Source organism: Notolepis coatsorum, assembly GCF_963971535.1.
Source record: "Notolepis coatsorum genome assembly, chromosome: 14".
NCBI lineage: Eukaryota > Metazoa > Chordata > Actinopteri > Aulopiformes > Paralepididae > Notolepis > Notolepis coatsorum.
The window spans coordinates 1,918,209-1,932,869 of record NC_140178.1 but is presented as its reverse complement, the minus strand read 5'-3'; the positions used below and the strand labels follow the sequence as shown (position 1 = coordinate 1,932,869).

The following is a 14,661-nucleotide window of genomic DNA, read 5'->3' as shown; positions in this document are numbered from 1 at the left end:
GCACACTTCTCCATAAAAATAGCATATTTGGATAAGTGTGACCATTCCTCAAAAACAGAAAATCATGTATTTTTTTTAAAAACAGAAAAGGATCACCAAGTTACCATTTCTCAAAAAATATAAATAAATACAGAAAATAAGCACTTGTTCACTCAGTGGACATTTCTAGCTCAATGCGAGGTCTGCTGCTGCTGGCTAATAATACGGTCAATACGTGGGGAGATCTTTGACAAGGCAACACGCTTGTCATCCTCAAGGCTCAACTTGGCCTTATATTTTGTTTTCAGAGCTGTCATGGATGAAGCCAGCTTCACACAGATATGTGGTGCTGAATGGTATCAACACCTTAACTGCTGCATCCTGAGATACTTGGTACTCAGCACCACACTCAAACTAGCTCTCCAGGTGGTATCAGATGAGATTTCAATGAGTTCTTCCAAGAGTTTGGATGGAGATGTGTCAGGAAGCTTTGTCTCAATGTTGTCTGTAAAGTTTTTTTTTTATCCAGAGTAACTTGGTGACCCTTTTCTGTGTTTTATTAAATAATGATTTTCAGATTTTGAGAAATGGTCAAACTTATCCAAATATGGTATTCTCATGGGAAACAGTGCAGCTGCAACAGATAGCACTTTAATGATAATTTTCTGTAATCCAAAAATAATAATAAAAAAAAAAAAATAATAATAATCTCAAGGCACCCCTGGCAGCTCTCTGCGGCACCCTAGTTGAGAACCGCTGGCCTATAAGACAGATTCGGGGTCTCCGCCCTTGAAAGGTGCGTCTCCCTGAGGCTTCTCGTAGTCTAGCATTTCCTGGGTCGTCTCCTCTCCTTTCTTGAGAGCCTCCTCCTTCTCACTCCTCTTGCGCCTCGCCTCCACCCAGGGTATCAGACACAGCACGGCTCCTCCGATGATGGGGGGGATACCTGCCAGGTAGAAGGCCACGTCGTAGCTCCCCAACCTGTCTCCCAGGTAACCTGCGATGAGAGGTCCCACGGTCATGGGCACGGACATTATGCCGAGCATGAAGCCGATGGCCTGTGAAAAGTCATTGGAGCCCACCAACTCAAAGATGATGGGCGCCATGATGCCGCTCAAGCAGCCGTCGGACAGCCCCATCAGCAGGCACACAGCGATCAGGCCGCCAAAGACGTGACAGAGGGGGATCATCATGGACATCAGGCCGATCACGAACAAGGAGGACACCTGTAGATAGACTTTGTTGACACCCTGGACGTAGTCTGCCACCCTGCCGAAGATGAGGTTGCCCACTGTGGACGTTATGCCGATACACATGAGAAGAACCTCCTTGTTGGCGTTCGTCCCGAAGCGCTCCTCCACGTGTTTCATCAGGTGAACGTAAGGCACAAAGTAGCCGAAGAGGGCGGCGGGTATGCCGAACACCCAGATGCGGTATCCCAGGGACCTCCAGATGTTGCGGAAGTTGAAGATCTCACCGATGGGCTTGTTGGGCCGCAGGGGCGTGTAGGTGAACCCGGCCAGCATGAGCACGAACATGAAGATGCTGAGGACACGCATGGTGTTCTGGAGACCCACGCTGTCCAGCAGGAGGGGGAGCAGGAAGGCCACCATGATGGTGAACACGTTGCCGCCGGTCGCCACGATGCCGCTCACTAGGCCCAGGCGCTTCTTGAAGTAGTGGGGGAGGATCACCAGGCTGGGCTGGTAGGCAAAGGAGCAGCCGCAGCCAAACACGATGCCATAGGTGAAGTACAGGGCACCGAGGGACTTGACAAAGGAGCTGGCCAGGAGGCCCACCAGGGCCACGGCGGCCCCGCCCACTGCTGTCACTCTGCAGCCCAGGATGTCTGTGAACACACTGGCGATGGGAGAGCAGAACAAGATCATGCCCATGGAGAGAGAGCCCACCAAGGCTGTTCTGGATCGCTGGTTGGCATCATCTTCGGTGCCAAATTCTTTGATGAGAGACAAGAAAAGGATGCCAAAGGTGTTTTGTATCATAAACACCGAGCCGTCACACCACATGGCAGCCAGCATGACGACCCAGCCCCAGCCTCCCTCGGGGGGCACAAACTCTGCTGCCTCCTCAGGAGCCCCAGTGGCCGGCTCCCGGACGGGTACCTTGGTTTCACCACCATTCTCCTTCTTCTCCTCTGTCTCTTCTTCTAGGCGCGTCTCGTCCATCACTGCTCTCTAGTGCTGTCTTCTGGAGCAGGTAAGTTCTCACTGTAACTCCCTCTACTTGCAATGATGACAGCAACACGTTCTTGATATTACTGATTGGATTTATTCCAATCCGAACCGTGAGAACTGTGAAACACATACATGAAACAATAAATCACAGCTCAAACAATAACAACATACATCCATATTATCGGAGCAAAGCGTTTATTTTGTACATTATCTAATGTTAACACGAACCTAAACTAACGTTACAACTAACCTAAAGTTAGTTTAGGTTTGTGTTAACGTTAGATAATGTACAAAATAAACGTATTCCGCTGCTATAGACGTCGCTCTTTTATTTTGAAACCCCCCAGATAGGAAGTCATTGCTCTCGTTATTTGCTTTAGTGTCTGCCCGGTTCTGTGTTTGTTGGTTAGCTCCGTTAGCTAGCAGCCTATCAAGACCAGCCATTGGAATACTGTTTTCTAAATTGGGGAGGCTTTTAATCGTCAAGGTAAGAGGATTTTAAGTCATGGTATCCATAAACTTCAATTGGTTCGGATCCTTTGAATGAATGAGAATGTCAACAAACACGGCTTCACGTTGAAATCACTGACTGCGCCCAGAGAGGAGTGGTTAGGCAAAAAATTGTTCAGAGTATATTTGCTTAGAAAACGTAATTGTCTAATTCAATAATTTTTTATTTCTCCACATGGTAAATACACAGGTCACAACATGTTTACAGGAACGTTTTGGAGTTGTATTTGGAGTGTATTTCGTGACTGTAGGGAACTTGAGGCTACAACTCTGCCCCACTTCCAGTGATGAAGCTAAGCTACGCTAACGGAGCGGCTGTTCCCTAAGCCTAATGCATGCACAGAGACAAAAAAGGTATGTATCTTCTTGTCTAACTCCAGGGAAGATGTTAAATACCGTAATTCCTCTAATAGTAACCCCGGCTTGTATTTGCTTAAACTGTAGCGGGTACCAGGCTTGTATTAGGAGGAGGCCTGTATAAGAGGGAGGCCTATATTTCAAATTTTCAAACGGATCATAATGAATAAATCAACATTTTGTGTCAGTTTGAACCCAGTAAAATGTACTGGGTTCATTTATTGAAACCAAGTACTGTATGAAATAGTAAACAGTGCAATTACAGGTGGTCACTGGTCATTTCAACGTTTTCAAAGTGAAATCAAGTAACTAGCTCAGTAGGAGGCCGGCTTATAATTGCTTAGCTCAAGAGCGCACCCGGCCATTAATAGAGACCCGGCTTGTATTTGAGACCCGGTTACTATTAGAGGAATTACGGTAAGCTAATTTCCCAAAATGTTGGAGTTTTCCAGAGAGAAATTTGATTTTTCAATGGCCTCTCTGCTGTTTAGTTTAGCAAGCCACAGCGGCGTTGTCCCAGCTGAAACGTATAAAAGGGAACCTGTGTTGAAAAACCATTGTGCCCCCCCCCCCTGAGAACATTTTATGCCCCCCCACTCATTTGTTTCTGCAGCCTGGTCTGTATTCAAGTAGAACAGCTAGCTAGCTGTTGTGGACACTCACCGTTCCACAGCAGAACGGTAGGCAAGGCACCTTGGTTGACAAATGCAGGTTTCAGTCTATGTGTTGTAGGATAGACAATCTATCTATCCTGTCTCAAGATGCACAATGAGATCTTCTTCTTCTTATTTGAATTTCCGGCAGAGTGCATCGTGGCGTATTACTGCCCTCCGCAATTCTTTTTATGGGCTCTTCTTCTTCTCCTTCTTCTTCTTCTTCTTATTTGAATTTCCGGCAGAGTTTCTCCTTCTTCTAGAGAGAATTGTTGAATATATATAGAACACAAATGTTCTAGAATGTTCTATTATGATATCATACTGTGACATCACAAATGTTCTAGAATGTGCTATTATGACATCATACTGTGAGATCACAAATGTCCTAGAATGTTTGATTATGACATCATACTGTGACATCACAAATGTTCTAGAATGTTTGATTATGACATCAGTGTGCCATCACAAATGTTCTAGAATGTACTATTATGACATCATACTGTGACATCACAAATGTTCTAGAATGTTTGATTATGACATCATACTGTGACATCACAAATGTTCTAGAATGTTTGATTATGACATCAGACTGTGAACATCACAAATGTTCTAGAATGTTCTATTATGACATCATACTGTGCCATCACAAATGTTCTAGAATGTTCTAATGACATACTGTGACATCACAAATGTTCTAGAATGTTCTATTATGACATCATAATGTGACATCACAACGGAACATGTTTGAGTCCATTTGAATAATATAAATAAGCTGTTTGGTAAGGCTGTCCCCGAAGCCTATACTAATACCAACGCATTTGTGCGATTTGCGAATCCGATTGGTCCATGTGACATGTGCACCAATCGTGTGACGGCAAGTTCTTTCGACGGTTAAGCTTAGGCACTCTTTCGAAGTTGGTTAACACTTTGAATGCCAGCCACGACATAACACGTGTTAGCAGTCCGCCCCCTGAATGCCCAGCACGACAATTAGCGTGATTTTTTTTTATTAGCGATCTGAATTCATATTTCATCAACCGAGTCTACCGTTGGGAAACCAGCCCCATCAGGAGCTCAGATGTGAAAAAAGCGCCTCATATCGTCTCCCAGATGGTAATGCACCCTTTTGGAATGGACTCAATGAATATGGATGAGACATTTTTTTTCCGGAATCCACATTTTACTTCTCAACCGGAGATGATCCCAGTCATTGTGGAGCCTCAGCATGTAATATGTGTTTTACAGTATAGGTTGGATCAATAAAAGGATAGATTTTTGGAATGGCGATCAGGTATTAGAATAATCTTTTTGGATACCATCTGATCTCAGTTAAGGAATCTATTTTACCAGTCTTAGGATAATCAGACCTGTTTTCACAGAGATATAAGCTTTTTCCCTATATGTCATATGGCTGTTTGGCTGTGCGAGCGATCAGGAAATATATCAGATCAGATATCAGATTGCGGCCCCAGCGTGCATACGTACACATATACTATCGATAATCTAGCGTTTATTTGAAAACAATTCATAAATAGGCAGAACAATTAGAAAGTTTTTGTGTATTCTAGAATATTCCGTTTATTATGGAATATTTTTATTTTCCTTGAAAACGAGGGCTTTTCAAGATGCTATAAAACGGAAATGAACCGATAAAAAAACAATCCGCTTGGACAATGTTGACTGGAAAATGAGTCATTGATAAGCGATAACGCTAACATTGAAGTGGATGGTGGGCATTCAAGCACTAAATCGTGCGCCCCCTGCTGGGCACTGAAAGTGTTAAGGTTAGAGTTTGTCTTAGAGTGTGACGGCAAGTTCTTTCGACGGTTAAGCTTAGGCACTCTTTCGAAGTTGGTTAAGGTTAGAGTTTGTCTTAAGAGCATGGCGATAGAACGCCAGGTAGTTTGCAGGCTGTTCAACGCGGAAATGGGCAAAGACACAGCTCGTCACGCTATTGGGTGCAAATGTCACATGACCAGAAACGTCAGTGGCCAATCAGATTCGCAAATCGCACAAATGCGTTGGTATTAGCATATACGCGTCCCCGAAGCCTGTTTTTGGGATTCAAACTTTGTCAGGGTTCTTCGAACGGACATTCGAACCTTCATTTTTTAAGCTAAATGTTTTTAAAACACAAAGGACACCTCTTTCCTATCGTAGTAAGGTAGACAATGAGCTACAACCTTGTTTTCACCTAAACGAGCCGTCCTCGGAGCTGTACATTTAATAATATTGATCTCTATGTGCAGTCGGCTGTGAGGCAAGTGCGCAGCCAGGGACCGTCTAAAAAGTGCAACACCGAAAAGAGACACTACAAAAAGATTCAATAACTTCACTGTCATACAATATGGTCTGATATTAACATTCAGTATTCAATATTGTCTGATTCAATATTAACATTCAGTATTCAAGTAGAACAGCTAGCTAGCTGTTGTGGACACTCACCGTTCTACAGCAAAACGGTAGGCAAGGCACCTTGGTTGACAAATGCAGGTTTCAGTCTATCTATCTTGTCGCAAGATGCACAATGAGATCTTCTTCTTCTTCTTCTTCTTCTTCTTCTTCTTCTTCTTCTTCTTCTTCTTCTTCTTATTTGAATTTCCGGCAGTGTAGACGCATCGTGGCGTATTACTGCCCTCCGCAATTCTTGCTTCGCCCACACTTGAGAAAGTTTACACTCCTCTTCTTCTTCTTCTTCTCATCTTCAAAACACAATACTATCGTGTCTGTCTCCTTCTTCTCTGCTCCTCTTGTCTGTCTCCTTCTTCTCTGCTCCTCTTGTCATACAATCACAATACAAACACCATCTCCTCTCTTGGAGGGCCCCCCCAAGAGGGGGAACCCTACATCTTCTTCTTCTTCTTATTTGAATTTCCGGCTGTGTAGACGCATCGTGGCGTATTACTGCCCTCCACAATTCTTGCTTTGCCCACACTTGAGAAAGTTTACACTCCTCTTCTTCTTCTCATCTTCAAAACACATTTCTATCGTCTCTGTCTCCTTCTTCTCTGCTCCTCTTGTCATACAATCACAATACAAACATCATCTCCTTTCTTGGAGGGCCCCCCCAAGAGGGGGAACCCTATCCTGTCTCAAGACTACATCTCAGAGAATTGTTGAATATATATAGAACACAAATGTTCTACAATGTTCTATTATGACAGCTACTGTGACATCACACTGTAAAACCGAATAAGTTTCCAGAACTTAAAAAAATTGACGTAATCCCATGCCTCAATTTTTTTAAGTTGATAAACTCAAATGTTTTCAGTTGGCTAAGACTTACAATTCTCAGTTAAGGCAACTCAAATATGGTCTGTTACTGTGACTTAAGGTTCTCAGTTAAGTCAAATCAAATATGGTCAGTTACTCTGACTTACAGTTCTCAAGTGGAGTCAACTCAAATATGTTCAGTTACTGTGACTTACAGTTCTCAGTTAAGGCAGTTCAATTATGTTCAGTTACTGTGACTTAAGGTTCTCAAGTGGAGGCAACTCAAATATGTTCAGTTACTGTGACTTACAGTTCTCAGCTAAGGCAATTCAAATATGTTCAGTTACTGTGACTTAAGGTTCTCTAGTGGAGTCACCTCAAATATGTTCAGTTACTGTGACTTACAGTTCTCAGTTAAGGCAATTCAAATATGTTCAGTTACTGTGACTTAAGGTTCTCAAGTGGTGTCAACTCAAATATGTTCAGTTACTGTGACTTACAGTTCTCAGTTAAGGCAGTTCAAATATGTTCAGTTACTGTGACTTAAGGTTCTCTAGTGGAGGCAACTCAAATATATTCAGTTACTGTGACTTACAGTTCTCAGTTAAGGCAGTTCAAATATGTTCAGTTACTGTGACTTAAGGTTCTCTAGTGGAGTCACCTCAAATATGTTCAGTTACTGTGACTTACAGTTCTCAGTTAAGGCAATTCAAATATATTCAGTTACTGTGACTTAAGGTTCTCAAGTGGTGTCAACTCAAATATGTTCAGTTACTGTGACTTACAGTTCTCAGTTAAGGCAGTTCAAATATGTTCAGTTACTGTGACTTAAGGTTCTCAAGTGGAGGCAACTCAAATATGTTCAGTTACTGTGACTTAAGGTTCAACCTTAAATCCATGTGATTAAGTTAACAGAACTCAAAGACATTGAGGCAATCTAATGCCTCATTTCTTTTAAGTTAATCAACTCAAATTTTTAAGTTAATCAACTCAAATATTTGCAGTTACTATAACTTAAGGTTCAGTTTTAAAATCCATGTGAATAAGTTAACAGAAAAAGAACTACACAAGCACATTATATCAACTTCAAACAACTCTTTTATTTTTTTCTATTCAAAGAGTATACATATATAATCTGTATGTTAGCAATGTACAATAACACTGTAAACACTGTATACACTGTTTTTGGACTATATTACACGTATGTTAACAATACCGACCAGGTATTAGTGCCTCGCAAAGTGCAGATATGAAGTTTTCCCCTTTTTTTGTATGCATTTAGGAGGTTTTGTTCTTCATCGAAACTATTTATCTTACAAAAACCTTGTGTTACAACTTCAAACTCTTTATATTTATTTCTATTCAAAGAGTATACATCTATTTATCTTACAAAAACATTGTGTTGCCCTCTCCAACATTATGGCAATGTTAAAATTGAAAATATATATATAGAAAATATATATAGAAAATAAATACATGCATGTTATAACATGTACATACAATGTAATGTATATTACACATTTAATCCCACTGGTCACAATAGTGTAATAATGTTTGTTATAAGGCTCTGAAAATGTTACTGAATGATGTATCAATGTATTTCCAGCAAATATTGAAATAATAAAGGGTCTCAATATGTGCAGTGCACATGACCAGAGCCGTTTACATCCTGGCTGAATTACTCAAATTTGTATAGTGTGGTCAAGAATGAGCAAACATGTTGACGGCAACTATTGTGACCGTTGGGATAACACAGTGTATCTATGTACAGTACAGAATAAAATGTATAGATTATCTGAAAATTGTCAATCCGCTTGGCACATGTAAAATTCACAAATGTTGTGCTGTATATTGGGTCCTGCCAATGTGGAACCAAAATACCAATCCACATTACATGCTATACAGCTGGCAATACTGTTAATAGTGCACATACCTACATATGGAAATGCAGCTGTATTTGCTCCATGATGTATCATGGAACAAGATGGTGTTTTCATTGAAAGAGTTAGTCAGAATGTCAGAGGCACCATCCGTCATTTAGAGCAGGTTATGTTTGCAGAATGATAACTAGAACACTACAGTACTCTGTACTAAGAACACTATACAGTACACTAACTATACTGCCCTGTCAAGGCAGACCGCAGTAACTTCCAAACAGTGAAACTGAGAAAAATGGCTTTAAAGTTTTTTGACTTGCCATCCAAAATGTGTTATAGGTAGATAGATGATAGTACCCAGATTTAACATGTATTAATGAAGTAATCTTTAGGCATACAAAAATATGACGTAGTTATTTTAATTAACCCCAAAAAAGCAGATACTGCACTCTGCTGCACGATTTCCTTAAATAATTATACAGGTAATGTACAGGCAAAGTGCAGTAACTTCAAATACAATGTTGTTTTCCCTCCAGCTTTCATAACTTCGCTAGGTTAAGTTATGAAAGCTGGAGGGAAAACAACATTGTATTTGAAGTTACTGCACTTTGCCTGTACATTACCGGTATAATTATTTAAGGAAATCGTGCAGCAGAGTGCAATATCTGCTTTTTTGGGGTTAATTAAAATAATTATGTCATATTTTTGTATGCCTAAAGATTACTTCATTAATACATGTTAAATCTGGGTACTATCATCTATTTACCTATAACACATTTTGGATGGCAAGTCAAAACACTTTAAAGCCATTTTTCACTGTTTGGAAGTTACTGCGGTCTGCCTGGGTTTTGAGTGTGATTTTGTAGTTACTGCAGTTTTTAAAACCCCATATCTCCAAAACTGAGCGACATTAACATCTGAAACTTGGTCACAAGATAAAACATTTATTGACAAGGTCAATTTCACTCATAACAAAATTTTAACTTTTTTCAAGTTACTGCGGTTAGCCTTGACAGGGCAGTATACTACTGCCTACAAGGGCTCAAGGATACAGTCCCACTCTCAGCATACAAGATCGATGGTCTGCTGCTGCTGACTCCCAAGCGATTCATTCAAGTGAAACGGAACTGAGTCCAGCTAATGGTGAATAGTTATTAATCAATTATTGTGTCTTTATTCACTCTAGTTGTGTAATTGACCAGTTCATATTCTGTATAAGTTCATATTCTGTATATGTTAATAATAACGCTTCTGTGTTGCGTTTATGGCTCCTGGTATATCGCCTTGTACTCTGTACTGAGAACACTAACTCTACCACTGCCTACAAGCAATGGAAGCAGTCAGAGCAGAGTGGCATTTATGCCCATTGCCTCCTATTGTTCCTCGAGAAACAAACGTTTGGGACTTGGATGTTGCCTTTGAGATTCTGATAAACTCTTTCAACTCTAAAACTTACTTGGATGAAATTACAATAATGCCAGCTATAGACGGTTAAGAAAATTCGAACTGTAAAACTCTCAAATGTAAACATATTACATAAAAAATAAAGAACAAGGTACATTGAGTAGTTTGGACCTATTGGCTGAACATCTGCAAAGTAGTACAGCAACTTTTGAAGGTATTATTTTGACATGACAAGACATTTCAGATGAGTTTCTATAGACACACTTTTGAGGTGTTGGTAAGTGCTTTGGGGTAGTGCATAGATTAGTCCAAACATTACAGGAAGGAATCACCAAATCTGGGGAAGCTGATCATGATATGACTTTCAATGACAATAGAGATTGTCAGAGGCTGGTAGTGAACTGGACTTGTGTCATGATCACTGATTACAGTAAGGAATAGAAACTCATCTGAAAGAAGGATGTGGGGTGAGGTATTCATTTCCTTGTCATGTCAAAATAATACCTTCAAAAGTTTAATGCAAGAGCGGTCAGGTGACGTAGCGGAGATTGCATTCGTCACCAACGCTGGAGACACTGGATTCGCGTGTTCGAATCCAACTCCCTGCGTTGTCACCAGCTTGGCTGGCCGTTCACACTAATACAATTCGGCAGTATTAGGGGGTGGGGAAGCTGGCGGGTGGGAATCTGGCGTTGTGGACAGCGACGCCTACAGGTCAGGTCTCGGCGCTTGCTAAGCGGGGCAGGACTTGGTGGAGATAGCGTGCCCTCCCACGTGTTACACTTCACCAATGAGAGCCCTCGCTGCCAAGTGAAAAGACGTCACTGGCTGTCGGCGCACGTCTCGGGGGAAGCGTGCGATCGACTCGGGACGCCCTTATACCGACTCGTAGGAGAACATGCATACAGCACCAGGTAGGGGGGGGGGGGGGGGGGGGGGGGGAATTCAACGACTAATTGGGACGGGGAGAAAATCCATTGAAAAATCAGAAGAAAAAAAAATTATTGCATCATCAAGTCATTCTTGAGAGTCTGCAACCTGGGCAACAGTTTACCAGCTTCTAGACCTAGTAAAATCTTCTGAATGAATTCAAAAGTGTTGGTAAGTCCCTTGGGGTAGCTGAGGTGTAGTGCATAGATTAGTCCAAACATTACCAGGAAGGAATCACCAATCAGAGATTGTCACAGGCTGGTAGTGAACTGGACTTGTGTCATGCATGGTCACTGATGACAGTAAGGAGGGCCACTGCAACACCCTGAAGCTCTGGCTCATCAGGCGTGTCCTGAAGGAATGAAAGAGACATAATAATCACAAATAAATCCATGGTTTCTACAAAGTGCAGCACAAAGCTAAGTATATGGAGTTTTGTTTGTAAGTTGTTTATATTTTAGTTAGAACAATTTTTTTGGTGAGAAGGTTATTTTTATTTAACCAGGTTAGTCCCGTCGAGATCAAATATCTCTTTCACAAGGGAGACCTGGAAGGAAGGAAGACTGATACTTAGCATTTTGATTAACTGTTCACTTAATATACAGTTGTACTGTAAATTATTTTCACTCGGACTCACTGTGCAGGTTTTGAAAAATCCAGCGACTTCCTCATGCAGATACACAGGCAGGGCATGGAGAACAGTGGTACGCCTGGTGTGAACATCATGGATTTCCTATTAAGATGTAAGATTAAGAAGAAGAAAAATAATTGTATTATATGGAAATGTTTACTGAACAAAGCGGATTTTAAACAGTCCAATCAGATATGTCCACAAATAACATGTTCACATCTTTAATGCAATCAGAAAAATGGCAAACACAATGGTGGACTAATTGTAAAATTCAAAAGCTCATTTGAATCATTGAACCTGTTCAATGTTACAGAGGTTCGACCTATGACATGTATAATAATCTATTCACCTGTTCATCGTGGATTTTTAAAATGTGAGCCAAAGCATCTGCTGTGTTCCCAGTTTTGGGCGCCTTCTGTCTGAATAACGTCATCAGTCGAGGAAGATGGCGGTCAAGCTTAGCGTAGAATGTGTTGGGCAGGTTCTGGTTGGTAATCAGCTGGAACTCTGCATACACCTATATTTAAAAACAGCAGGACAATATAGTATATCAACATCAATTAGTCACTTCAACTTGGTGGATCTCTTACTTTGTTTGGTTTGGGCTTCAGAGCATGACGGCGGGATTTCTGGTCAACCATGTCATTACATGCTTTGCGGAATCGGTCGCTGATGACTAGCTCGCGGGGGCGCACAGAACACACACGCAGATGCGCCGCTAGAGTATATAAACCAGGCTTAGGAATCACAAGTTTCACTTTAAAACACACAGAATGTGCCAAATGTTAACACAGGAAAGAGAGAGCTGATCTACATTACCTCAGACTCCATTTTGAGAGCAGGCCAGAGGTCCATGAGCTCTTTCACTGGTGGGCTGGACTTCACTATGGTCTGTCGGCGCAGGGCAAATGTGGTCTGCATCAGCTTGACAAGAGACCTAAAGCACGACATCTTAGAAAAGCTTGCATCTACAATGTATGCTTTCAAGGCTTATCTAAGTGATGAAGAGATAGCAGTGGCTTCTGCGGCTCTTGTCGCCAAACATCCCTGCTTGAAGGAAGCAGGATCTGAGACCGGCTGCAATGGATGGAAGAACAGCATCAAATTCAAGATGGGCAATTTCAGGAACAAGCTGAGACGGGCAGGATGTGAGGAGGTCACTGTAAATGCTGGAAGAAGAGGTAGAAGCAATCCTGATGGCGAACCTTCACATTCCAACATTAAAAGACCCAAGCGAGCAGAAGTAAACTTCCTACCCAACTATCCCCAAGGAGAGGATTCCTTGAGGCTTGAGCAGTTGAGGCAGACAATTGCTGAAGAAGTCAAGAAGACTGAGAAGAACCTGCCCCTCATTAGAAAGCTGATGCAGACCACATTTGCCCTGCGCCGACAGACCAGAGAGAGAGAGAGAGAGAGAGAGAGAGAGAGAGAGAGAGAGAGAGAGAGAGAGAGAGAGAGAGAGAGAGAGAGAGAGAGAGAGAGAGAGAGAGAGAGAGAGAGAGAGAGAGAGAGAGAGTGTGTTGTGGCACCCCAGTGGAAATAGGGAGGTGTAGTCTGACGTCACTTTAGTTTCCCGCGAGGTCCACCCGTATAGGGATTTATCATTGGGAAAATGGATTATCGGCTATTGTAACAATTCTGCCTCATGAACATTGGCAAGCTTTCCATTTTTGCACAAAATGAGTTCCCTTCTATCACTAACATTATTGTTTAAGCATTTTCGGTTGAAATAAAGTCAGTTATAAGGTTTTTAATTTGTTGTTAAAAAATAACTACACTTACCAATACAGCCCATGTCTGCATATTGCATTTAGACACACAATAGATGATCAATGGTGTTAATCATTTTTAATAAACTGTAGCCTATTTTATACAATAGCATAGCCTACTGCTACAGATGTGAATAAACATAGCACAGTCGTTTTCGTGATTTGAAATACATGAAGTGAATTACTCATCTGCTCATTGAAATGTATTCATAGCGATCTACCAAAACAATGATGGCCGTAAGGTGAATTGCACTTTATAATCTTTTTTTAATTTGGTCTGATGTGTGGGTTGGAGTTGAGTGAGGTCTGGAGAAATTCACACTATAATAAGTTACTATATATATGCATATTACGGAAGCCCTAAACTCGCCAAAACTCGCCGACAACGTGTCGTGTAATCTGCGCGGAGCCGTTGTTGCTCAACGCCCATGCGCAGTAGATACCGACATCTGCGTGCCCTCACCAACGTCCGGTGACGACAGAGCTGTCCCAAATAGCTGCAGCTACCATGTGTTGTCAAGTTATTGTTATAAGGACCCCAGTCCAAGCTACAACAGTCTGCATTCCCTTAACAATTGTTTGTATTGAGCCGTATTGTATTGTACCCATTCTGCAATATGTTAAATAAAGTTTACATCCATTCATTCTGCTAGCATTAACGATTGCATGAGCAGCTGGCTAACGTGAGCTAACGTTAGCTACCAGACCCTGTTAGCTCAGAGCTCCTCTTTCAATCTTAACAAGCATTAAACAAAATGGCCCAGTCATCTATTCACCTTTGTTTAATACATGAGGCGTTGTCTAATGTTATCTAGCTACTGATAGCTCCTGATATCATCAGTTTGGTGCTGGCTGGCTAACATGAGCTAACGTTAGCTGCTAGCCACAATGCTATACTGTTATAATGGCATATCCCTATCGCGTTAGCATGTAAGCTAACAAAATCGGCGATCTTTTTGTGAGACTAAACTATCCGCTCTTGGTGGTCAATTGTGTTAGTTTTGTTTCATCAACAAATGAGAGGCAGAACACACAGTGAATGTATCCGTTTTGTTTATTGCACTTTTATTGCACTTTCTTTGCTGAAAAAGAAATGCTACATTGGCTAAATGGCTCACGGAGGCATTTAAAGATGGTGGC

General features: G+C 41.6%; 1 protein-coding gene across 1 annotated transcript; it reads right to left on the bottom strand.

The window, feature by feature from the left end:
• Positions 1–740: 740 nt before the first annotated feature.
• LOC311239861 (monocarboxylate transporter 10-like) lies at positions 741–2,165 on the bottom strand (the record flags this gene model as incomplete). The annotated part of the gene is made up of 1 exon (XM_084328307.1): positions 741–2,165. One exon carries the CDS (start codon positions 2,163–2,165, stop codon positions 741–743), a length of 1,425 nt encoding a protein of 474 aa, XP_084184433.1.
• Positions 2,166–14,661: the final 12,496 nt, after the last annotated feature.